General features: G+C 39.1%; 1 protein-coding gene across 4 annotated transcripts in view; it reads left to right on the top strand.

The window, feature by feature from the left end:
- The first annotated feature begins 10,411 nt into the window (after positions 1–10,411).
- MARCHF6 (membrane associated ring-CH-type finger 6) overlaps positions 10,412–24,570 on the top strand; it is a 53,718-nt gene continuing 39,559 nt past the window's right edge. For 2 of the 4 annotated variants that reach the window (XM_086740407.1, XM_086740405.1), the window contains exons 1-4: positions 10,412–10,486; positions 14,930–15,026; positions 15,898–15,971; positions 22,336–22,479. In XM_086740407.1, the coding sequence (XP_086596533.1) occupies positions 10,468–10,486; positions 14,930–15,026; positions 15,898–15,971; positions 22,336–22,479 (334 nt within the window). In that variant the 5' untranslated portion in view covers positions 10,412–10,467. Of the gene's footprint in view, positions 10,487–14,926; positions 15,027–15,897; positions 15,972–22,335; positions 22,480–24,570 lie in introns of all 4 variants that reach the window. The other 2 variants (XM_086740404.1, XM_086740406.1) reach the window with 2 other exon arrangements.

The following is a 24,570-nucleotide window of genomic DNA, read 5'->3' as shown; positions in this document are numbered from 1 at the left end:
TTTGCTTGACTTTAAAAGTCCTGTTTTGCAAACATGTCTATGCATTAGTAATCTTGGACTGGATCCAGGCAACTCTGCACTGTATCCCACAAAGCAATACAGACACCCAAGTGCAACATCAAAGCAGCAAGTTTAAGGAACGTCAATATAAGAGCTTCTAATTATTTTACAAGGTAATTAGCATACCTAATTCAATTAAGAGCAATCAAGACACTTTATTAAATACATTTGTAGAGAGCACCTCTTTTTACCCTTTTTCTAAAGTGAAATAGTGAACTTTGGCCTAGCAGAAAAAAATTACATTGCAGTGTAATCCTGCAAACGGCTGAGTCTGTGCTGGGAGCGAATGTACCTACCCCACACTCTGTGCCAGTTTAACAAAATCATTTTCTAAGAGCCCCCGAGCATACGCTGGAGTAAACACATAATGGAGGATCTCAGAAGAGAGAAAGAATCCAGGCAGGGAAGGGTTCAGCCCACCGCATGTCTCCTGCCCCTGCACTGCCCAGGGCAGGCACAACCAGGCACACGGGCAACGTGCATTACGTGTGGAAGGGAACCCTTGGGCCAGGGAGGCCAACCAGACTGCAGTCACTGCCCACCCTGGCTGGTTCAGAGAGGACGTTTGCTGAGTGTGCCATCAAATGGTGTTGTGTGGAAGAGGTTGTCTCCCCCTGCCCACCCAAACATGTGCCCCTGCCCACTGGACAGTTAAAACTTTTGCAAGGGCTATGTGTGCCAAAGCAGCTGTGCCAATGAAGTGAACTCCCAAGCTCGCTCATCCACAGCTCCTTTGTGAACGAGCGAGTTTCAAACTGGAGGTTTCAACATGGAGAAAGCATGAGCTTAGTCAGGAAACTTCAAGGCCTTATCAGATTTGCTCTTAAGGGCTGATGTTACCTACCTCCAGTCCTGACAGTTTCCAGCATTTCCTTCTGGTCTGAAACAAATGGACCCCAGTTGCCTGATAGACCCACAGGAGATCTCAAAGAGCTGACAAGTTATGGGCTGTGAGGCAAAAAGCTAAGGGTCATCTTACTCAATCCTTGACAAGGTTTCTTTCTAAGGTGCTTCAGTTTTCCCTTTTTTTTTCCCCCCAGAAAGCTACAGAGATGATGGCCTGTCTGTACTTGACACAGTAGCTACTGTAAGGCAGGCCTTTTCCAGAGCCCTGCCTTGAGCTGCAGCTCAGACCTCAGGCAAAGCTCATCTGTTCATTATGGCCTGTTCTACTGGTCCAGGAGGAAAAACCAACCCAAACCTGAAACCCTTCCCCAGGAAGCTGGAATCAAATCCCCAAGTCATCTGCCTCTCTTCAATGAGACCAACAGTCTGCACCACAACCTATTAGCTTCCCCAGATTTCCCAGCTTGCTCGTAGGTTTGCTTGGAGAGCTGAGATCCATTTTTTTTGAATGAAATCACAATTTCCTTCTACTAAGCTAGACCCCAGTGGGTTTCCTTTCGTCCTTGTGCAAACCTCCTCTTAAGCCCAGATACAAACAACAAACAAGTTCTCCAGGGTGTGGATGATCTTCCAGTTTGTTATCTGGATAAAGAGGGAGAGGGAAAAAAAAGGGAAATTATGCATCTTCTCTGCAAAAGGAATTCATAGTGTGTCTCTACCATCACATACTCTTTCTCATGAGGGAGTGATAGATTGACATTAATAGGATAGCATTTGTCTGAATGTCCGTACAAAAAATAAAACTTGGATATAAAGCACATAGGGATAACGCTGTGGGCCAAAGTCTTGGATAGGCTGGTTCTGAAAGAAGCACGCAGGACTTTCTATCCAAGACATATGCCCTCAGTGTGGCCTTGAAGATTTAACATAAACATGCTAGGTCAGAGATCCATGTTCAAGCTACTGCTCCACCATGCTCCTTCATGTGGAGACAGCCATACCCACATGGCTACTTCTTACCCTCTGTCTTCTCTGGGAGATCTTGCCTTTGTACAGCCACTTACATTTTCATGTGAGCAGGAACCAGAAGCCTGATTCCTGTTGTCCCAGTCAGCATACTATTAGCTATTCCAATACTCTGGTTTTAAACAGAAATCGGTGCATGCTGCTGATCTCTTCCCCTGCAATTTCTTCAAAAGTAGCACCAAAACTGAATTTTGATCACATGGATTTTTATGATAATACGTATTTATCCTAAAAAAAACCCACCACAGACAGCTCATTTCAGTTCCTCAGAGTTAAAACTTGTGCTTTAGCTGAGCACAGCCATTTGTTGTTGTTTGATGTATATTATGCAACAATTGTGATAAGTTCTTTCTTGTGAGAAAAGACATAAATGTTAGTATTTTCAAACCTAAAGCTCTAAGAGCTAAATGAATTCCCAGGGACAAACATATATTATGTGAGTTGAGAGCAAACAGTAAGCATGGCATGACTCAGAAAAATAGCAATGAAACAGCACATTCCTCAGTGAACTTGTTAATTATGCAAGTAGGAAGTAAAAAATTTAACAGACTCCTGCCTTGACATCTGTAATTAAGGCTCTTCATTACCACACAAGATGCTTTTATAATATAGGTTTGTTAAAGGACCTGTTTTATGTTTTTTCCTTTGATGGGATAAAAAGATTTTATGAAGTTTGGGAAACAAGTGGTTTCCGTAAATACAAACTAGATTCTGCACGTTTCACCTGGGTACAGTTCAGGGTAATTTTTGATGCGTTTATGTTCATCTTTCAGGCAGCTGAATTACTCATAGTCATGTTGCTTACTCCTGGAAACCTCCCAGAGAATCTGCAGACTTCAAAGGCTGTTAGGAATTCTTCGTATTCTTTTGTTATGCTATCTTTTTTAGGAGCTCTTCTTTCTGTAATCTCCCAACAGCAGCTGAAAGCCAAAGTTATAAGCTTCTTGTCACATTTGTAGCTTTCTTTTCTGTTGTACTAAATGCCTCTCCATTTATCTGAAACACAAATTTTACAAAGAGGAAAATACTTTTTTTTTTCTGAATATAGAAAATATTGGGTTTTTTTCCAGCTTGTTGTATCCAAATTAAAAACAAAACCAAAACAAACAAAAACAAACAAACAAAAAAAACCCCACAACTGAGATGCTGAAGAAGAAGTGAAACTCAAGCCAAGCTCAGAAGAGCCAAGCCAGTGCAGCCTCCAGCCTTACAATGCACACCACTTTCCCAAGGTCCCACTTACTTTACTCCCTGGGCTCCATGAGGGACTTCGCTTTGTCCATGCAGCACGACACTAAATACATATGTCAATCTTGTAAGTACAATGGATTTAGGACAGACATCCAGGTGTGTAAAAATTTGCATCTTTCAGCTTCCAATTTTCATTAAAATCTGGTCATATTAAATAAGTGAAAATGAGTCAGCAAAGAATCTTATTGAGTGTGATTATATGTAATACTAAAGTGCAAGACATTAGTAAATGTCTTTGAGAAGTTTACAAAGATCAATACAGCAACTGGAATATAGCAAGTGGGGAAAGTGTGATCGAAAAATAATGAAAAAGTCACTGAACTGTAATTACATAATAGTAAATGGTTTGTTGCGCAAATATAAATATGGGTTTTCAAAAACAGAAAGATGTCTTTAATGACTTTCTTCTCATGTGTCTTTCAGTGACAGTCTAAATTCAACCCTTTTTTTTTGGTCTTTATAGCTGGTCTAGAATTGATCCTACCTCCAAAATCTGCAAGTCAATCCGAAGTACACTGCGGGTCCAAGAATATTTCAGATACAGTCATGAAAGACATATTAACATAAATGCATCAATATGTGTAACAAAAGCATACATTTTCAAAACTCAGTTTTGGACTATAGTGAGAAAACCTGAAGTAGAAAACCAAGTGCAACTAGACAGCTCTGGGTCCCTTCTCTCTTGAGGTACTTGGACTTCCTTTTGTCATTGCAAGATAAAGGCTGCTGGTGAGAACACACCAATTCACAGACACATGCTGCTCAGTAGGACTGTTCTGTCGTGCTGCCAGACTAGATCCAATCCTTTGCAGGCAGGCTCACACAACAGGTTCCTCACATGAGACCATTTGGTGTATCAGTGCTGGAGTGCTCCCACTCCCCACCCCTGCACCCTGCCACCTTCCCATTGGGAAGCTAAAGGCCCTCTCCTTCCTTTTGATTTTGGACTCCTTAATATTGCCAACAGGACATTTTACCAGGTAGTATTTTGCTCAGAATTTCCTATATTTGAACCAAAAATTCACTGAATGTTGTTGGAGTGACAGTGACCCCTACCTGGGCCCTCATCAGTACTGCAAGGTTAGAAACTCCTGGCATGTAAGTCATAGGCACCCCAGGCATCACTGCCATGGTCCCTGCCTGGCTGGCCCACTGCAGGCCTCAGAGATGCTCAGTGTCCCCTGCCACCCTCTTCTCAGAGCCACTAAGGCATCTGCTGGGGCTGGAGCAGAGGTGCCCTCCTGTGGCACCCATGGAGCTTCCTCACCTCTCTGGGTCTGCCCATGCTCCCACTCCTGGTCTCCAGGTCTCTGTTGCCAGGAGGCTCTTTCACTGCACGTTCCATAATCTTCCAGTGGACTGAGATTAGGCTGACTGACCCGTAGTTCCCTGGATTTTTCTTCACCTTGAAGATGGCTGTGACACTTACCTTTTCCCCATTTTCAAGGACCTCCCCTTATTACCAGTTCTTAACTTCTTCTAGTCTCTCTCCTAGCCCCTCTCCTCTCAGTCACCTGTGCGCACACCCCTGCCAACTCACCACACTCATCTTGGCCATGCTATTCACCATAATCATCCACCGTGCTTTGCATCTGTACAGCTCCTGGCTGTTCTTCCCACACTCCTGCATGGCAGGACCCCAGTACAGAGGAGAAACTCTATTTGCCCAGCTACAGCTTACCCAGATCGGGAGAGAGGAAGAGAGAGTTGTCCATGAGCCTTTGCTTTCCTTGAATGAATGGTGAGGTTCAGGCTTCTCAGAGAACTCCCCGTCCTTCACTGTATAAATTCTCCCCTGTCCTCACATACAAGAGGGATCAAGAACTGGCTCAGGGAGGACTAGGAGTGTGTAAGAAAAATAGAGACAGTGCATCCCCTCAGGAGGCTATAAATTATTTGGGGAGCCTTGTTTTCCTTCCTGGTAGAACATCAGTGAGAGAAGAGAGGAAAAGAACAAAACTCAAGGATCCAGGGAAAAACTAAAGAGGAGAGTCCCATTTACTACCCTGACTGAGAGTCCTGACTATAAAATTTGCTACAAATTTCTGACAGCAATTTGTGTTCTCAAGGCTCAGCTGATAATGAATCAGAAAATCCAGGCTTTCAGAAGGCTCTTCCTTCTAAAGTAGGGATAAACTAGACACTAACTTCTAAAGTAGGGACTTTCCCAGATGTTCTCCTTTGAAAAGGACAGATTCCAAAAAGGCTCGTTCACAGGAGCTGAATGGGGACACTGAGCTGAGCTGCTCAGATACTCTTCAGATGCTCTGAGGACAAGGCCATGAGAAAGAAATACCGTGCACTGCCATTTCTGTGTGTATCATCATCCTTGTGAGATGACTCCTTCTTTAGCACCTTTAACCAAGCTGAGGCCCTGGCAGAGGCCTGTCTGACATCATGACTGCATAAAAAAAAAAAAAAAAGAGTAAAACAAAATGTTTAACTGATCCACAAAGAAGAATCAAGAAAATACAGGTTGTGAGTACTGAATGTGTTTGATGTTCCATGTCAGTCACCCAACTGAAAATCTATTTCACTGACCCAAGCATTTTGCTCTCCTCTTTAGACATCAAAAGCATTAAGTGGTTTATTCTCTGTATTCCCCGAGCCTACAGTAAAGGCAGTACACACAGCAAATGCATTATGGCCAAAGGGAAACAGGCAAAAGCTGAGTTTTATGCCCAAATTCTCAGTGTACAAGCTACAGTGAAGTGAAATCAACCAACCTCATAAAACACAGGTCATTGACTCTGATCAACCTGTAATAACTCTGACCTTTAGACCGAAGCTCACATTTCCCTGGCCAAGACAACTTCCACCCTTTTTCCTGTTGCTGCAAATGTTTGAGATAAAGCAATGACAAGTCATTAGAAATCTAAGCCCTTCTGTGTTTCCCTCCTAGTCAGAGCAGGAGAAGCAGAGGCAGTAACACAGATGTCGTTACAGAAAGTATCTGTAGTGACTCTGCGGATCATTCACAATAGACACATTATCTTTTTGGCAATGCTCACCGTTTTAAATGAAGTAGAATTGAACCCTGCCCTGAGGAGTTCGATTTAATTTGGTTGGCAGCCATAACCTCCAATAACATCTGGAAGGTCAAGAAAAAGGTCTCTGGCAAAATAAGATTGCTACTGCTAACTACCGAGGATAATCTCTAACTACTGTCATCTATAAGGATATTTTCATAGATTTTTAAAGACATCAGAACCAACATGTCCTCAGAAGGACTTTTAAACAGTGACTTGACGATGGTACTGTGTTTCACACCACACCTTCTACTACCGAGGAGAACAAGAAGAATCATGAAAAAAAAATCATTCTAATCTAATGACACAAATATCTAACTATCTAAAAGATTCACTTGAAGTGGTTTAGATAAAGAACTGTATGCCTCAAATGGTACTACAGTTATTAGGAATGGAATATTCCAGAAAACAAATATAGTCCCTTTTTTGTTGTTGTTGTTTTGAACCCAGGAGACCTTCACCAAGCAACAGCAGTCACAGAGCTCTGAATCCCAGGTAGGTTAATAACAGTTGTCAGCTCCACTCTCAGCGTGACAGTGGGATCCCAACCAAGTTGAGAGGGCCTATGTTTTAAACAGAAAACTGTAACTCATACATGTTATAAGATGCTGCATTTAAGCAATGTAATTAGGTGATGCACATCCTGCAGATCCTGAGAAGAGTTGTGCAAGTATTTCTTTAATGTGTGGAAATGGATATGTGGAAATGGATATATGTCAATCATCCAAGTACTACCTAACTTCTTGAAATCTAGACATAGATAAGCAGCCTTCTCTTCTCAGTCAAACCTATTCAACAGTTATTTCTCCTGTAATATCATTTTAGACTAGTTTTTTTTACACTACAGCAAAACCTCAGCTCTCACTAAAAATGGTGGTGGGTGCAGTTTATTTCTTGGTTGAAACATTAATAAGCCATAGAACAAACCCTGGTGCATAGCCAAACATCTCCTCAGAATTTTTTTTTCTAAAATAAGCAGATCTGGAGTCTATGTCATGGCTGTGTCTGATGGTGCCGAGCCATTATATCCATCCCTAAATGTACGTTTGGTGCCGTACTACTATGTGTTTTAGAGCATACAGCAGGTGCACAAAACATGAATCACAAGGCACGTTTTCATTCAGGAAGTTTGATTCCTTAGGTAGCAACTAATCAGAGCCTAGGCTCAGGCTTGTATCTCCTTCCCAAATAGCTTACCCTAACAGTTCCTTTTATTGAGATTGATTGCCCATATTTTGCTAGTTCGGGGGTATAGTCCATTTATATTTATCTTCTACTGTAAAGCTGATAATTGACATTGTTACTGTTACTGCAGTTATTTTATGAGCCAATTTCTTAGTACGCAAGGGTGTTTTTACTACTTGCCTTTGGCCTTTCTTTTAGAGCACCAAAAGTATACGGGGCTGGGAAGGAGAATTGTTGTACCCACTTTGTAAAGAAATTCAGTAGCTGATTAGTATTATTTCTTTGTTTATATCACTCTTGTGTTTTCTGTTACTCCAATTCTGGCTAGAAAGCTAACTATCCACACAAGTTGGAGCATAGCCTGAAGCAAGCTCTAATTGTGCTCTCCATATCCCCTATATTGGAAATAAAGAATAGCCAAAATGCCCCATCCCACTGATATCCCGTGACAGGGACCTTACACAGAGGGTTATGAGGGGGCAAGGTTGGCACTTTTGCCCTGCTAAGGAAATTCCCATGCTGCAAATATTTCCACGAGATCCACAGTACATTTGAGATGACTTCTCCGTCTCCATGCCAGGAATCTGCTGGCACAGCAGCTACTTGCTGGTTAGAGGCAGCTTTCTGGGATGCCATGGCAAAATGTCGGGACACTGCAAAGTATGTCCTCTAAAGGCCCTGCAGCGCACGGGAAAGATCCAGGGTGGCAGTGGCTTTCACTGTGTGTTTTTGTAGTCTGCAGACCTTTATGCTTTCTGACTGTGCCAGGTTGAATTCCTGTAGGCCATACTTTGTAGGATATACCAGAGTGCCTGCTCTCAACAGTTTCTCTCCTGCCATGGAAGCTGTAGACCTCCCTAGTGGTTGGTGGTGCACCAGTTGTTTAGGAACCAGATACACGTTCACCCCAAATACTGCCTGATTTTTTAAGATTAAGTGGCATCCATTTGGTTTTCCTTAAGATAATCCATTATGTTTTCTGCATTTCTGTAACTTGCTGTTCATAACCAGCTGAACCATTTTTTGTGGTGAAAGTCAGGTGGACAGCTGAGGAAAAGAACTAGGGCAGCACTGAAAAAAACCAAACAACTAGTTAAGAAAATAAATGTGTTTTGAAATGTTCAGCTAAAGAAAAACTGAAAAGCATTAGCTTTTGCTGTTTGCCTTTTTCAACACTCCAAACTTTCAAAAAAACTCTAAAAATATAAAGGAATAATTTTTATTAATTTTAAAATTGGAGAAAAGATGAAAATGTCATAGTACAAATGCTGGATAGTTTCCATTTTGCAATATTTATTGCAAAAAGTTCTCTGAAGAGAACTTTCAAAAAAAAAAACCAGTGTATATTCTAAGCATTTAAATATTACAAAACTAAAATGTTTTACCAAAACATTCAAAAGAATCTTGCCTATTTTTCTTTCCTCCCACCCAGTTAAATATGCCATAACCTTTGCCATAACCTTCTGTGATTTGGGGCTATGCTAATTACTATCTTCAGCTTCCACCTGTAAAATTTCCATATTTCCTCTGTTATCCAGATAAGAACTTATTTGGAGTAGAGGGTTTTTTTCCATTATGTTTGTTCAGTTCCTGTTGGCACTAATTCTTGACTTTGATGAAAGTCAGAAGCTAATAACAATCTCCTAACATCCTCCCCTGTAACAAAAATTAAAAACTGCTTAAGCCATTGGTATTTCTTTGGCAAAGAACACCTAATGTATTACCAAATGGATGAGGATTAATAATATGTTGACCAAAACCACCAAGAAGGCTGAAAGAGAGAGATTTCATTTAATTTAACTTACAATAAAATATTCTTTTTTTTTTTTTCTTTTCTGTTTAAATTATAATGGCCTGCCTTCAACTCATGTTTACTGGAAAGCTATCATGTAGCCCATACTGAAACACTGAGTATGAACAAAATTTTGGGATTAGTTCTGTCTAAATGCTGAGAAGATGGTATACATGTAATGTTTGGTTTTGATAGGTGATTTAAATGGCTGAACTGATAGATGCAGACAGGAATGAAATTATTCACTAGCAACGTATAGCGACTCATTCCAAAAGCTTTCATCCAATTTAAAAAAGCTTACCATGAAAGATCAAAATTGGAGAACGACATACATTAATCCTGCCATGGCTTTTTGAATGTGAATGATAATTTAGAGACTTTTATATGACATTTAATTTATATTTATCACAACAGAGTAACAACAATGGTTACACATTTGGGAAATAGAGTGGTAATGATGAATGTACTTGGAAGTTAAAGTGCTCCATTTTTGGGGTTTTTTTAATCGATTTTTCCTTGCTCAGGTGAATTGAATATACTAGCATTTCTCATAACCTCAGTACTACGCTGGCACTTTTTTAATATGCCAAGATAATTTGTCAAGGTGAGAATGAGCTGACTTTTAAAATAAACTTTTTTTTTTTTTTTAAGTTTTAAGTGGGAATTTTTCCACCTTGCCTTTCTGAGAGGGAGGACATGTAAGAGCTGAATAGGGCAGCAAAGCCCACGTGTTTTATTGCAGCGCTTGACTGCAATCACAAAGCTACTGGAGAGCCACACCAAACCTTCACATTTTCCTGAATTTTCTTGCTTACACAGGCCAGCAATCTCACTAGCTTGAAGAAGGTAATCTTGAAGGTACTAATGTGGTTAAACCTGAGAAAAAAAGAGTTATAAAATTTTAACTTTGGCATCTGCCCCCTCTGCACTGTAAGTCCAGGCCTGAACTACCGTCCACTCTAACGCTGACATGGTGGCCGGAAGCTTCACTCGGCCGACTTCAAGTACGCATGTGGCGTTTCTCCTCAATTTGGGACAGAATTTAGACTCGGTTTTAACTGTATTTACTGTGAGCACCGCCGCGTCCGCTGTCGCCACGCCGCCCTGCTCCGCTCGCTCTTGGCCGCCCCCGCCAGGGGGCACCCGCGGCCAGAGCGACGCTCTAGCCCCGCCGGCTCGCTGGTGCGGTCTCTACGGTGCCCGCACCGCTCGCCCGCGCGGCCCCGCCCCCCGCGGTCACACCACCCCCCTCGGCGGGCGCTGCGTCAGCCAGCCAAGATGGAGACCGCTGAGGAAGGTAACGCGTTCGCTCCGCGCCCCCGGCTGAGCGGTGGCTCTTCTCCTGCTGCCTCGAAGGGTGGAGGGGCGGTGGGGTGGGTCGTCCTCGGGCCCCGTGGCCACTGGGCGGGGCGGGGGCTGTTTACATCCGGAGGGGCTTCGCGCACCGGGGCTGCAGGTGCCTGGGCCGCCCCCTCCCCCGTTCTGCCGGGTCCGCCGGCCTCCGCCGGCCTCCGCGGGGGGGGGGGGAGCGGGGCAGGAGGAGCGGCGGCGGCGCGCGCGGGGGAGGGCGGGTTGGTGCGCGCGCGGGTGCCCCTTACATAACGGCGGCCGTTGGGCACCGGGCGGTGCGTGGAGGGGTGGGGGGAGGGCGGCGCTGTGGGAACAGCACGGCGCGGGGCAGGGGACCGGTACCGGTGCGGCGGGGACCCAGCAGGGACTGTCCCCCTGTTCTCCCCCCCCCCCGCTGCGGGATTGGGTCAGGGGCGAGTTAAAGGGTTGTGACGGGAAATCCCGGGGCGGGAAGCAGGAGCCGCGGTGCCGACGGTGGGGCGGCCGAAGAGGCCGTGAGGAGGGGGCTGCCCTGAGTCCTGCAAAATCCACGCCGGGTCCGGTTTTCTCTTGGCCGGCAGACGCTGTCGTACCCAGTCCTGTAACTTAGCAAGTTTTAAATCTGCACTTTCAGCTGAATAATAATAGTAGTTTGAGCTGCTGCTTCTTTTGTGAGGTGAACTTTGTTATGTGTGCTGGAAAATCTGTTTGTAAAATTGAAATAGTAAAATGATACAAGAGCTGACGTGTTTGTCTCTTCTACAAGAGTCTAACACACGGTATCTTACCTCATTTTAAAAAAAGCAGTTGCCAAAAAGGTCATAGTCATGTTTCTTTAATGTGTAGTTTCCATTTTTAAGGGTATTGCTTTACTTGAGATCAAACGTGGGTATGTTTCGTCAGCGCTTTTGCCCTGCTCAGATAATGTGGAGGACTTAAGCAGTTCAAGCTGGTAATGCAGAACTTTCATAAACCGGGACTTCATATTGTGGCGTAAACCAAAATAAATAAAAGATGTGTGTTGTGCTGTGTTTCTTGCAGTATTTGAACTTTATTTGTCATCTTAAGCAATAACTCCAAATATATATTGCAGCAGCAAGACAGTTCCAAGCAAGGTGTTTTCTGTCTTGGCTTTTCTTACTTTGGCAGTCTTTTGAATTTACCTTTTTATCTAGTGGCACTTGATTTTTCAGCTTTAGAGGATTAAAAAGAGAAAAGGCTGGAAAAACATGAAGCACTGGGTAAAATAACACAGCATGTTTGTAGAAATGTCCATTGGGCTGTGCTATAGTCATCTTTTAGTACTTGTGAAAACAGATGGTTTATCAAAATACTAGTGTTTTTTAAATCTATAAACTTTTAAAACTTGTTACTGCAACTCTGTCATGCCTATGTAGACCAAGAGTTACTTATACTGATGAAATTAACAGTGTGGAACTTTGCTTGGCCTCTTGCCCAGAAAACCTGGGTTATTGCAAACTGGGAAGTGGGTACTCAGAAATGACCAGCTGAGTTCCCACCGCTCCGTGGTGGTAGCTGGTAAATCCGTCTCAGCAGATTGAATTCAAACAGCATGGTTGATAATTTGTTATGGGCTGTTAACAGGGGTAGACTTTGATAATACCTGCTTCTACAGAGCCTAATTTGGTGAACAGAGAGAACAGGAAGAGAAAGAAAAGGAGGCTATTAGTTACATCTTAAGGCATTGTCTCCTTTAACTAAACCTTCGTGTTAAACTCTGCACTTCAGACTTTTCTGTGTTTATATGTATATATAAAAACAGACACACACATACGTGGAGCCTTAGCTATTATATTGTAGTCAGTGTTACTCTCAAAAGCTCTGAGGAGTAGGATGAAAGTAACTAGTCTATATACTCACTTTCCATAAATACCACTAGAATGTTACAACTTCTTCTACAGTTTCAAACTTCAGTTCCCACTATTAGAATTTCATGACACTTGCCAGAACGCTGGAGTGACTTCCCAAGGTTAGAAAGCTTTGAACACTAGCAGAAGAAAAGATTGCGGTAGTGCCTTAAGGAAGAGGAAATCCGTGCTTTAATGTTGTTGTGTGCCTGAACTTCTGCTACAAAGTGTCAAAAGGACTTTCCTAACTGTTGATAACCTGTCAACCATATTATGGCCAGTGTGTTTCTGATGGGTTTGTGCTTGACTGAATTGTGTTTTGGAGCCAGAAAACTTAGCTGGATGGTGTGAGCTCAGATAAGAGAGGCGGTTTAGGGTGATAATGGTCAGACTTAAGTGACAGCTGCTTTGCCTTGGAATGAATGTAAGCATCGCTTCTCTGTAGCACCTGAAAGCACCAGATACCAGCTTTTGCTGATGAGAGTTACTTCTGTTTCTTTCTAGTTAAATGAGTTTGTTGCTAAATAACAATATTTTCTTTTGGATATTACAGTGGTGAACATTCAGTTAGAGAGGTGGTAGGCAGAGAATCATTCTCTAGGGGAACAAAAAAGAACTGTATTATCCAAGGTCATGCCTTCCAAAGCACATGCATGAAGAAAGGGATACAACATGTGTGTGCAAGCAGAAAAATAGCATCTATTATGCAGTGGGATTCCCTATGACTATGACAGTAGGTCATAAGGTGCATAGCTTTACGTGTTGACCCTCAGCGGGGTTTATTGATTTGAAGCTCTTGGCTGCTTAACAGTCTAGATTGTTACATTCATAATGTGTTTGTCTGGATTTATAAAACAAGTGGGAATATCTAGAAATTCTCATAGCCTTTGAAAAAATAAAATTTAGGTTTAACTTATTTGGTAAACTAGCAGAGGAAATCCTTTTCCAAATAAAGAGTTCATTTGCTTTCAGTAAAGCAAATTATGTTTTTTTCCTAATAGTCTTGAGAAGAAGTGAACAGTCTGCTGTGAAAGCCAATGGGCCATTAATGAGTGGATTCAGTGAGCTATGGGAATCTTTCAGAGAGCAGTATGCTTTTAACTTGATTTCTTTGTCGCCAGAGAGTATTCTTAAAGCAGTGGTTTCACATCCTGTCTCTTGTGCTAGCTCTAGTGCTTGTCTGACCCTATATGAGGCTGATCCAGTCTGCAAATTTGTCAGCTTACTGTAGTGAAATAGCTCTGTTTGAAGGAGTGCTAGCAGAAGGTGTGCACACCACAACTAGTGGGTACGTCCTGCCTGAAGAGACTTGTGCTGTGTAGCCATCTGGAAATAGTCTCTGTTTGTTACGTGAAGTAGTGGTTCTGGTTGTTCTCATCAGCAGAGAAACCAGAGGCTCTTGGTGTTTGCAGTGATACATCGTTGCTCAATGTGACTGTGACGGAAGTACTCTTTATGTCTCTTTGTAGCGTCATTTACGTGGTATGGAATACATGTTTCTAGTAATTCTAGATTTTTCAGCCTGTTATGTATCTGTTACACTCCTGCAGGTTTGCTGAATGGTGGTTGACAGAGCAATAATTAACAAAAGAGAAAATCCTAAACTTAAGTCTTCGATAAAAGTGGACATTTTATGTTCATTTCCTTAATAGAAGTAAAAGGAGGAGTAAAGCATCTGTCAATAAGCAAATAAAATACTTGGTTTTTATTTATATTTCGTTGTGTGTTCAAACACTCAGTATAACCGAATGCTATTAAAATAGACATCTGTTCTTTAGAGGGAGAGGTTTACACTCACTTCTCTGTCCATAAAACATCTTGCAATTTTTAGTTGTTAAAAAAAAAAAAAAAGTCAAAAATAGAGAATAAAGAAGGTGTGGGACATATTGAAATATTACTGAAAATGAAATTATTAAATAAGAAATAGAAAGTGTCTATCTTCTTGTGAATGGACTGTAGACTGCTAGGTGAATGGTCTTATTCAACTCAATAGCAAACTCACAAAATACCCGTTTCTGTTTATTATGGTGGGCTTTTTTCCCTTTCATCAAGAGCACCAAGAAGCACCTATGTTAGGTTCAAGAGTAGCAAATGAGATGTTTAAGTCACTGTTAGACATTAGTAAATCTCTTCTACTCAGCCTCTGTTTAACTTGTTTAAAAGTAGGATGGAATTTTTCCATTTCAAAGTATCCACTTTCAGGAAGAGTATCTTTAACAATATGTATGTTGATGTAGTGATAATTTTTTGGGGCACAGAGCACCTCTGCATGTAGTTTTACTGTATTTATTTCCTAGAAAGAAGAAATACAGTAGGATATGTTTGGAGTTTTTTGTAACAGGCAGATAACATTCTAGTTGTTTTTTTTCTGGTGATCTCACAGTCTTCATGTCTTGCATCAGACGAAATCTATCTTTCATCCTCTTTCAGTTTATTCTAGTTTTGCTACATGGCAAAGTTTCTAGAATGTAACTGTATAATTTGTCTTGTAAATTTGAGTTCTTTAAGCAGCAGTATAATAAGCTTTATGTCCTTGTCAGCAGATATATGCAGAGTCTGTCGGTCTGAAGGAACTCCTGAGAAACCCCTCTATCATCCATGTGTGTGTACTGGCAGTATTAAATTTATTCATCAGGAATGGTGAGTTCTGTGTTTATGGTTTGTTGTTTGCTTTTTTTTTTTTAAATACATTAACATGTTTCTAAAAATAATACTTCCTAAGTCTTCAGGTTAACTAGTAAGAAAAAAAAATTTTCAGTGGAAATGTGTTAGAGGTTTTGACATTTTTTTACACAATGGTTTGTTACAGGTCACATAGTATTTAGTAATTATATATGAAAAGAAAAGTACTGAAGACTGGTTAGGACTACGGTTCTGCTCATATGTCAGCTTTCTGAAAACTAATCAGAAAAATCAGTATGTTGGGGCTTTTTCTGCCCACTCATAATTGTGAATAAAAAAGTCTAACCTCATAGCAAGAAATAAAAATACCCTAGTACTTTTTTTTTTTGTCATTTTGAGGTGTGTGTTTGACCAGGGAAATGCTAAAGTGAAAAATGTAATTCTAGTCTATAGCATGCATTCCTTTTGATGGTATTTTAATAGCCATTCTTTCACAAATACAACAGTTCTAAATCTCAGCTGTATGTGTATATGTGTCATATCTTGAAATATTTATAAGGATTGGTGTCACTAGTGGGTGTCCTTGTCAGGACAGATGCTTTGAGTTATTAGCCTTTTCAATATCGTACTCAGAGAATGTACTGTTTTAGTAATAAAATTGATGTAATTGAAGAGTCGCTATTACTGATAGGCAACTTACCTTTTTTACTTTTTGAAACTTACTTAGTGGCCTAAATGGACTTAATAAACATGCTAATTTAAGTCCTACTTGATAGTACCAATATCCTCATCTGTGTTGGAAAACAGAGAACTGGGGTGTTTTCCTTAATGGAGGTATAAGGGGAAGAGATGTAATAGCATATATTAATATGATCACTTTTTATTGCAGCTTAGTTCAGTGGCTTAAACACAGCAGAAAAGAGTACTGTGAATTATGTAAGCACAGATTTGCTTTCACACCAAGTAAGTATGTTTTACTGCTCCTATTTTTTCAGAATTTCTTTTCTTAGTATGTATGAAATGATTACTTTTTCATTCAGCATGATAGATCCAAACTTGTGATTTAACTTCTATATTCTTGTTCGAATTGTGGTTCTTATGCATATTATTGCAGACCGAGGGAATTATTTAAATAATAGTCTGGTTCTTTAATAATCTTACATGAGCCATAAAAGAAGTATTATTCTGTACCTTTTCTGACTGCCTCAGTCCTATTCTTTTGTTGCCAACATTAAATTGTCTGGCATGTTTTCAGCTTCATTGATAAATTAGAGTGTTCAGAAGTATGAATGTTAAGATGAAACCATAGCAAAATTTGAATTTGAAAAACAGTTTTCAGTTACCTTTGAGCTATCCACCTGCAACACTACCATATGAGTTCTGTCAGTTTCCATTCAAATTATCTTGACAGATAATGCAAATGATGGTTATTCCACCTGCATTTCAGTCAAGATGCAGTAACTACCCAGTATTACATCGCCTTTTATGTTAGATTCAACTAAATAAGTTAGGCAACTTGTGATGAAGAATGACTGTATCTTTATATAGTTCTCAGAGGTTTCTTAATTAAATTTTAACTGATAGTAGTAGAAATAAGTGAGGTCTTTTGGCTTAGTGGCAGGCTAGGCTCGTTATTTAGTATTGTCAACTTATTGCATGTTGAACAGGTAATTTGGTTCTTGTACTACATATTTTTCTCATTAAATTTATTTGTGCTGATTTATTCTTTACAGTTGCTGAGCTTGGTTTTTCATGGTGCAGATATTTAATTTTTTTTTTTTTTTTTAACTGACAAGTATCTCTAATGTAGAAGCTGTCTTTAGTTGGGAGAGATGGAGGTTTGACTATTTTAGGTGTGTAGTACAATAAAAATCAAAGCTTCTTGACAGGGTAGCTGGTTCCAGTTAGAACCATGGAGTGCTCATCCCATCTCCTGCTCCTCTCTCACCTTTTTTGTTTTTTAACTAGTTTTGTACATTGGTAGAGAAAACTGAGGCTAAGGATTCAGATGGTTTCATTTCTGTATTTTCTGTTCCAAAATTCCTGTAAGCCACCTTCCTTCTGTATATTGAACCTCAGAATTTTCCATTTCTGCCAACAATTAAATAAATACATTAGAACATATTTTTTGTACATAATCAGCAGGGAAATGTACAGTATTAACTCTGTCTTACCACTGTGAGGGGAACAGCATATTTTACGTTGATCACAGCAATGCTTTCAGGTTATTCTTTTTAAATACTACGGAGACCTGTAAAAGAGATGTTATCTGCTTGCAGATTTTATTTGCTAAACATTTTTATAAAGGCATTAAATTGCAAAGCTTCCAAATAGAAGCAATATAAGTGATCTCTAGTTCTGGAGCTCCCTACAAGCTAATTAGCCACTTTAAAAATTGCATGCTGCTGCTAGGTCCTCTACAGGATTTTGTGTGCAGTACTAGAAAACTGCATTTCAGGGATTTACTAGTTCTTAAAAAGAAAGACTTTCTAGTTTTGTATGAAAAAAAAAGACAAAAGTGTATGGTGTTTTCTTTAGGATATGAAAAAAAGAGGGTGAGAAGTTCTAAATGAAATGCACTTTATATGTGTTACTATTGATACTAGAAAGCTTATTCACTGCCCTTAACAAAGCTATTCCTGCAGAAGTCTAATCCTTGACTGACATAGCTGTTCCCAGCACAGCTTGTAATGTAGTTGCAGATTACAGACACGTGAGGAAACATAATTGAATTACTGTGGCTTTAGAAGTTACTATTTGTCACAGATGCCTTGAGGTTGGTAATAAGTGAACCTCTTTCTCCCTGTGTAAGAGTACTTCTTCTGCATTCAGCCTCTAGCAAAGGTCTTCTTAGCCTCCTGTCATACACTGGCCACTCCCCAGATTGAGCCCTCTCAGCTGATAATGTTTTCTTCTTGGCTTTCCACATTGTACAGTGTGCTTTTCTTCTACCAGGCTGTGTACAGTGGTAGCATGTCAGGTACCTAGCACAGATTCCTACAGCCCTCTCTACCCAGCCTGTCTTGTTTCATTGTTTCCCTCGCATCCAGTGCTCATACTGTTATGGTTTCCTTAGTTTCTCTTATCCCTCTTTATTTGGAAGTTAAATATGGATGTCCAGTCTGGAAGCTGGATCTCCTTGTGGGAGCTGGGAAAGAGTCACAGGTGCTGAAGGGAGAATAAAGCAGAGATGGGATTGATGTATATGCCTGTCATCCAAAGCGAAGTTGGGTCCAGCCTATGACTGCCAGGGTTAAAGCACTTTCAGATAAGTTAATTCACCATGGGACGTGGTCAAATGAACACATGTACCTAGTATCTGTGAGTCAATGGGCAGGCACTAAGTTAAGAATAATAGGGCAGTAATAGCAGCAACTCCTTTTTCAGTTTAGCTTGGTTTGCTTGTTAAGGCTGTTGCTGTCATTCTGTCAAAAATGCTCCTTTGTGAGTATAACTTTCTGTGTATGGAGTATTCATGAAGTATTCCTAATGCATATATTCAAGTCCTTTACTATCTTTAAGTTCTGTAACATCTTGTGACTTCTTTAGCACCTGAACTACTGGGTTAGTTACTGTTTGGAAGGAAGGAAACAGTAGAAGGTTTGACTTGCATCTTTGCAGAAGTACGAAGGAACTGATTTTTCTTTTGAATGATAGCATTCTCTTAAGAATGTTTAGTCATCTATGCAGATAACTTGGTTTTCAAATGTACACTTTGAAGCTAAATGTATATGTTTTAAAATTAGTTCGTTTTCTGCAGTTCTTCAAGTTACTAATTAGTACAACTATTAAAAAAAGTAACTTTGGACTTTTTTGAATTATGTCAAGGTGCCTGTTCATTTTTAACTCATACATTTTGTTTCTGAGTTTTTAAAAGGCAACTACTCTATATTCTTCTCCTCCTCACACATGTGCTTTCTGTTGTCATGTGATAGAATGTACTTTTCTTGATATCACAGTAAATGTTCATAAGCACTGACCCATGAGAGAAGGTGAGGCTGTATTTCCCATGAGAGGATAGTTTTCAAAACTTCTCTTTTCAGTAGAAGGTAACATTAAGATAAATATTTTCAAAAATACAAATATGGGAGTAGACTAGCCTGATCTTTGGCTGGGGATTGGGATGAGTTCATTCCTCTGCTTCCCAAGCAGCTGCATTACTGATAAGTGGTTGATATGATGTCATAAACTTTGTTAACACAAAGATTGTAAAATGGAAGGAAGCCATGTGGGTAGGATATTCTTTAGTTTATAAATTATTATTATAATCTGAAATAAGCTTTTGATTTATGCATGCAGAGTTACTAATTCAAGGCTTCCATGTGCTTTGACCTCACTGTTTGTATTGTTATAATCCTGGTTTGTTACTGTTCTTCCTCTTTCTTGTTGTTTGCCACGTTTGTTCATGTGTAACTGTTAATATGAAAGTTTGTTGGATCAGGAGCTATTTGTTCCTGTGAATCGTTTGGATTGATTGAGCTCAGATTCAATACTTAAGGTTGGTTTTTTTGTTGAAGTTGAACTAAAGCTATGAAAGCTCACTTATGCTTAGCCAAAGTCTGTTTGAATTTCATGCTGTAATAGGAAAAAAAACCCCACCTTATTGCTTTAATTGGCTTCTAGTGGAGAGATTTTTATTTGGAGGAACTGTGGTAAATAACACAGGAAATTGGTTTCTCAAACTGAGTTAGGAAAGATTACTAGGATGGGAATTAAGGGCAGGAGGAAGAATGAGGAAGACAAGTGTGTGAAAGGGAGTGAAGAGGATTTAAACCGTGGTGGCAGAGGTCAGAATCTCAGGCCTCACAGTGGTCGTGGGGAGTGGATAAAAGGGAGTGGAATGTGGAGAGAAAATTACAGTAGATGACAGACACCAATGGGGGGATTAGCTATGAAAATCATTGTCAGCAAGCTTCAGTACCACAGTGTGTTTGCACACCAGGGTTCCTCTCGTGCTAGGAATTTTTTTGCGTTTCACCCACCCAAATGTTGTAGGACATAGAAGGGATTTTTTCTTGTCATCATGGTATAGAGTTTCTAGTGGTAGAAGCTTTATATATTTTGAGGTGTGGCAAAGTAGAGGAAAAACAGCAGTCTTTCACCCTGCCCTCAGCTCCTGAAATCATAAAAAAATCACCAGGTTGTTAAAATTTGAGGAATGTAGCTTGTCTTCTCTAAGTAGTAACTACTTCGTGCATTTATTTGAATTCTCAGTTGTAATCCTAAAGCCTTTAGAAAAATGAGGTGCTAACATTTATAACCACTTCAGCTTTTCTGAGTTAGGATGGGCATCCTTTTTTACAATCCCCTGTGTGAGTGTTTAGTAATTCCTGAAAGATACATTTTTTAAAAAACTAAACCCTCCCAACTTTCCCCTAAAAAAACCCAAATAATTAATGCAAAGTTAATGTTTTCCTTGTAGCCTCTGTTGCAGTTCCAAAGTGCTGATCAAAATATATATATATATTTTTTAAGATTAAGAAAAAGCCTTAAAGTATCTACTGAGTTCAGTTTTGTCTGAGTGATACTATAAATGTGTAACAAATACACTCTAGGTAGGTATTCTTTTAGCACCCTTAACAAAGGTCTGCTTGTCTCCTCTGGTCATTTTCCAGAATGTTTATTGAGTGTGATCTGAGAGATATCAGTAGGTCTTCAGTTGCCATTTGCTATGGTACTAACAAATTGTATGCTAAATCTGTTTCTGTAGTAAGAAATCTGTAAATTGGTAACAGTGTCAAAATATGTTTATATCCTGCTTTCAATTTAGTGCTCTATGTTCTCACAGTTACACTTCCTTAGTGGTATATTTTTAGTCATTTTTTCATGAATTCCAGTTCCTTGTCAGATACCTGACAACTAAAACCGTAACAACAGTTACAATTTGTCTTATGGTTACTGTTTTGTTTTTACTCTGTATCAAATATAATCCACACCTTGTTGAAATGCACCAAACTCTCCACATTTTTTGGCTATTTCTGCGTGTTGATACTGTCTGTCTATGTTCTGGAGTTCTCTGTGCGATACAGAAATTTAGGGAAATACCCCTGGAGAGAATAGCTGGTTTTTGGTTTTTGGGGTTTTTTTTTGTTTTCTCTCCTGTAGAGGCTTCCTCTGAGATTAGTAAAAGGGTGATTAGGGAAAAGGGGGGATGCAAGTAGGTTGCATGAAGCAGTATTTCTCAGAATTTTAACTCAAAAGATTGTCCATGAGAAGGAAGGATAACTTTTCTCTAGCAGTTCTTATAAAAATCGAATTTGCTAATGTAGTTAAAAGTATGTGATGTTTTAAAAAATAGCCAATTAATTAAATACGCTAAAGTCTTCAAGCTCAACTGTTTCCAACATAACCGTTAAACATCCAGGCAGGCAGCAATGTGTTTGTGCAACTCCTAACTGTAGTTTATTTTCTCTATTCAAATCTGTTATTGACACTGTGCATTACAATTCTTGGCATCCACATAAGTGTATAGAAGCTAACTAAACTTAATGAAATTGTTAGAGATAGATGTGTTTTAATTGTTTGCCATAGAAGAAGCCCTGTCACTGTTTTTCTTGGCTTTTCAGAAGGGATAGATTTATATAATACATAGTTGTGGAATTTAAAAAGTCAAGAAAATTTACTATTATGAAAATGTCTGTACAGACTGAGACATTTGTGTTATGTTCTGTAATAGGAGTGACCTTAGAAGAAATCTTGCATGGTATGAAATAGATAACTGTGAAAGCAAAAGTAATTCTGTGTAAATGTCAATGTCTGTAGAGACTTAATCAGTTCCTTTCAATTTTTCTGTTGGTGTGGTCCTTTCATTTTGCTGATTTTTTTTTTTTTTTTTTTGTGCTGTTGGATGGGAAGTGGAATCTAAATTATTTAGCACAAACAAATTGACAGTATGCAAAATTGCTAATTGCTCTTATTCCTTTTGCTCTTTCCTTGAACTAGGTTTATAAATAACAGACAGGGATATCTTTGAGGTAGTGCTGAGTGGGAGGGCTACTGAATTTAGAATCTGCGTTTTCTTGCAGGCTTGAGCTTATTTTGAGATAATCAGAGTTTATAAGTAAAGCTATTAAGAAAACTTCTCTAAGTCAAAAACTAGCATGGAGTTTCATTTTCACATTCTGCTTAGTACACAATGTAACAAGTGTGTTGTGATTATTTTTTTTTGTTGTTGTTATTTGTTTGGGGTCATCTCTTGGGAATCTATAAAATATGCTTATTCTTCTAGTAAGCTTTTGCCAAACACAAATATTTTGTAGTTGGCAGGACTTTTACATAAATGCTTCTTTAAAGGAAGAACTGTTTCATAAGTGCCTTTTCTACACAGTTTATTCCCCAGATATGCCTTCACGGCTTCCAATCCAAGACATCTTTGCTGGACTGGTTACGAGTATTGGCACAGCAATACGATACTGGTTTCATTATACACTTGTGGCCTTTGCATGGTTGGGAGTAGTACCTCTTACTGCATGTAAGTATTTTTTTTTTTTTTTTTTGTACTGTAATAATCTTATAGGCAGGAAAATATGCCACTTCCTGCACCAAGGTTTTGTGAGGCCATTGTTTATTTAAAAAAAAAAAAAATCATAAATTCAAAGACGACATTTCACTTGTTTTGCTTAGAAGTTCTAACTCTTTGACTCTTAAGCCAGTAGTGCAATGCAGGAAGCTGTTAAGAGACAGGAAAGGCTTTTAAAGTTCTTATTCCAATAAAATGCCTCTTTTCAATTATCTTTAAAATCTCCATGGAAGTTTTTATTTGATACCATTTATTAATATTAGGATAGAAAAATTGCCCTAGTTTTCCTACCAATCTAAAATGAAAGTGCAATATATTTTTTTTCTGTATGAAAAGTGAAATTCCTTTAGTCATACATAAATTGATTAGTAAGATTCCTCTTTAAAAAATTGTGAACAAAGGCCTATAAGTAGTAAAGGAATTTAACAGAAGAAGAGAGCACACATTTAAATTATTGTAGTATCCATTTGAAATTCACTTTTCAAATGCGAATGGAAGAGAACTATTGATGTTTCAACAAGCTAAAAATACAGAGAAGATGAAAAAAGGATATAGTGTTCAGTCAACGAAATGATTGGAAGTGCATCTTACAAACAGTAATATACTCCTTGAACAAAAGAGCAGGAATCCAGTTAATGCATGTCCCTAGACAGTTTCTCATTATGTTCTGTGCCTTTATTTGTAGCTGACACTGGCTTAGTTTGAGAATAGCACAATACTGGCATCAGCTATAAAAGTGATCCTGTTTCTCCAGCCTGTCTTTCTTGTGCAAGAAAAGGAGCTTTTCTGGGCATGGAGTAAACAAGATTTACAAACCACTCTGCATTAAAACTAAAAAAATATTTCAAATTTCTTCCTCAGATTGTTAGACAAATCTCGAATTTTTTACCATTGTCTTTCAAAATGCAGTTTACTTAAACTTTCTTACTGAAACTTTTGAAGGACAGCAAAATCATATTCAATATATTAATTAAGGTAGTTATGTTTTATAGCTGTCTGAAAACCTGATGCTGGCTGTTCAGTAATACTGAAATGTTACCAGACATCACCACCTACAACATAGTTATGACTGTTGTTTTGGTTTTTTTGGTTTTTTTTTACAAATGTCAATTTTTGTCTTTAATACTCATTTGGTAAGCCAATATAACTGACTTAATTTTTTTTATTTATGAGTGACCAAGTTTTTCACTTTGTCTTAATTTCTGTCTCTAACATTGCACGTATGCCCTTGTTTATTGATTCCTTTAAGAATTAATGTACTGTGAAGGGTAACATTTGCACAGGCAGATATCCAACATGATAGAGTGAATCAAACCTTGAAAAATCCATTTACTTTTGACATTTGTCAGGATTTGTCTCATGGATATGATTTTATATGGGTCTTGTCATCTTACATTTAATGCCTTTAATGTAATCTTTAAATTTCTGTACTATTTAAATACTTCTTAATGTAATCTTTTACCTTCCACGTTTCTGTCATATGGCTCACATAATTGTGTGTGACTGGCTTCACAAGGAAGTATTTTTCTCATTTTATATCTGGAAGAAAAAAGATTCAGCATGAAAAAACTTGTCAAACATACCAAAGGAGATGTATGGTTGAGCAAATCTGTCTTCCAGATTAACATGCTAGTCATGCAGTTACTCCATTGTGGGATAAATTCTACATTCTTTTTTTTGTAATTTCACTTCTTTACTGCCTACCTGTCTTGCATGGCTGAGTAAAAGGAGTTTGTGTATACTCTCAGCCTAATCCCAGTAGGCTCTGATATGCTGTTGCTATTCTGTTAGCACAAAGCATATTTACATTAGTGGATGAAAAAAGCCAGTAATACAATTTGCTATGATCTGTTCAGAGAAGTAGGATTAATTGTGCCAATTTAATTCAAAGTGATTTTATTCTCTGATAATTGTATTTAGCTGCATGGTTCCTAGAGTGAAATATCTAAGGTGCCTATACAGCATGCTGAGTAAGAAAGAGGTGTACACGCTGACTAAAGTGAATGTGTACACTAAGGCAGTAGGAAATGCTGGAGTGGGACC

This window comes from Chlamydotis macqueenii, chromosome 2 (genome assembly GCF_036417535.1).
Source record: "Chlamydotis macqueenii isolate bChlMac1 chromosome 2, bChlMac1.mat, whole genome shotgun sequence".
Lineage (NCBI taxonomy): Eukaryota > Metazoa > Chordata > Aves > Otidiformes > Otididae > Chlamydotis > Chlamydotis macqueenii.
Note: the sequence above shows the minus strand (reverse complement) of the source record. Positions and strands in the feature narration are given on the sequence as shown.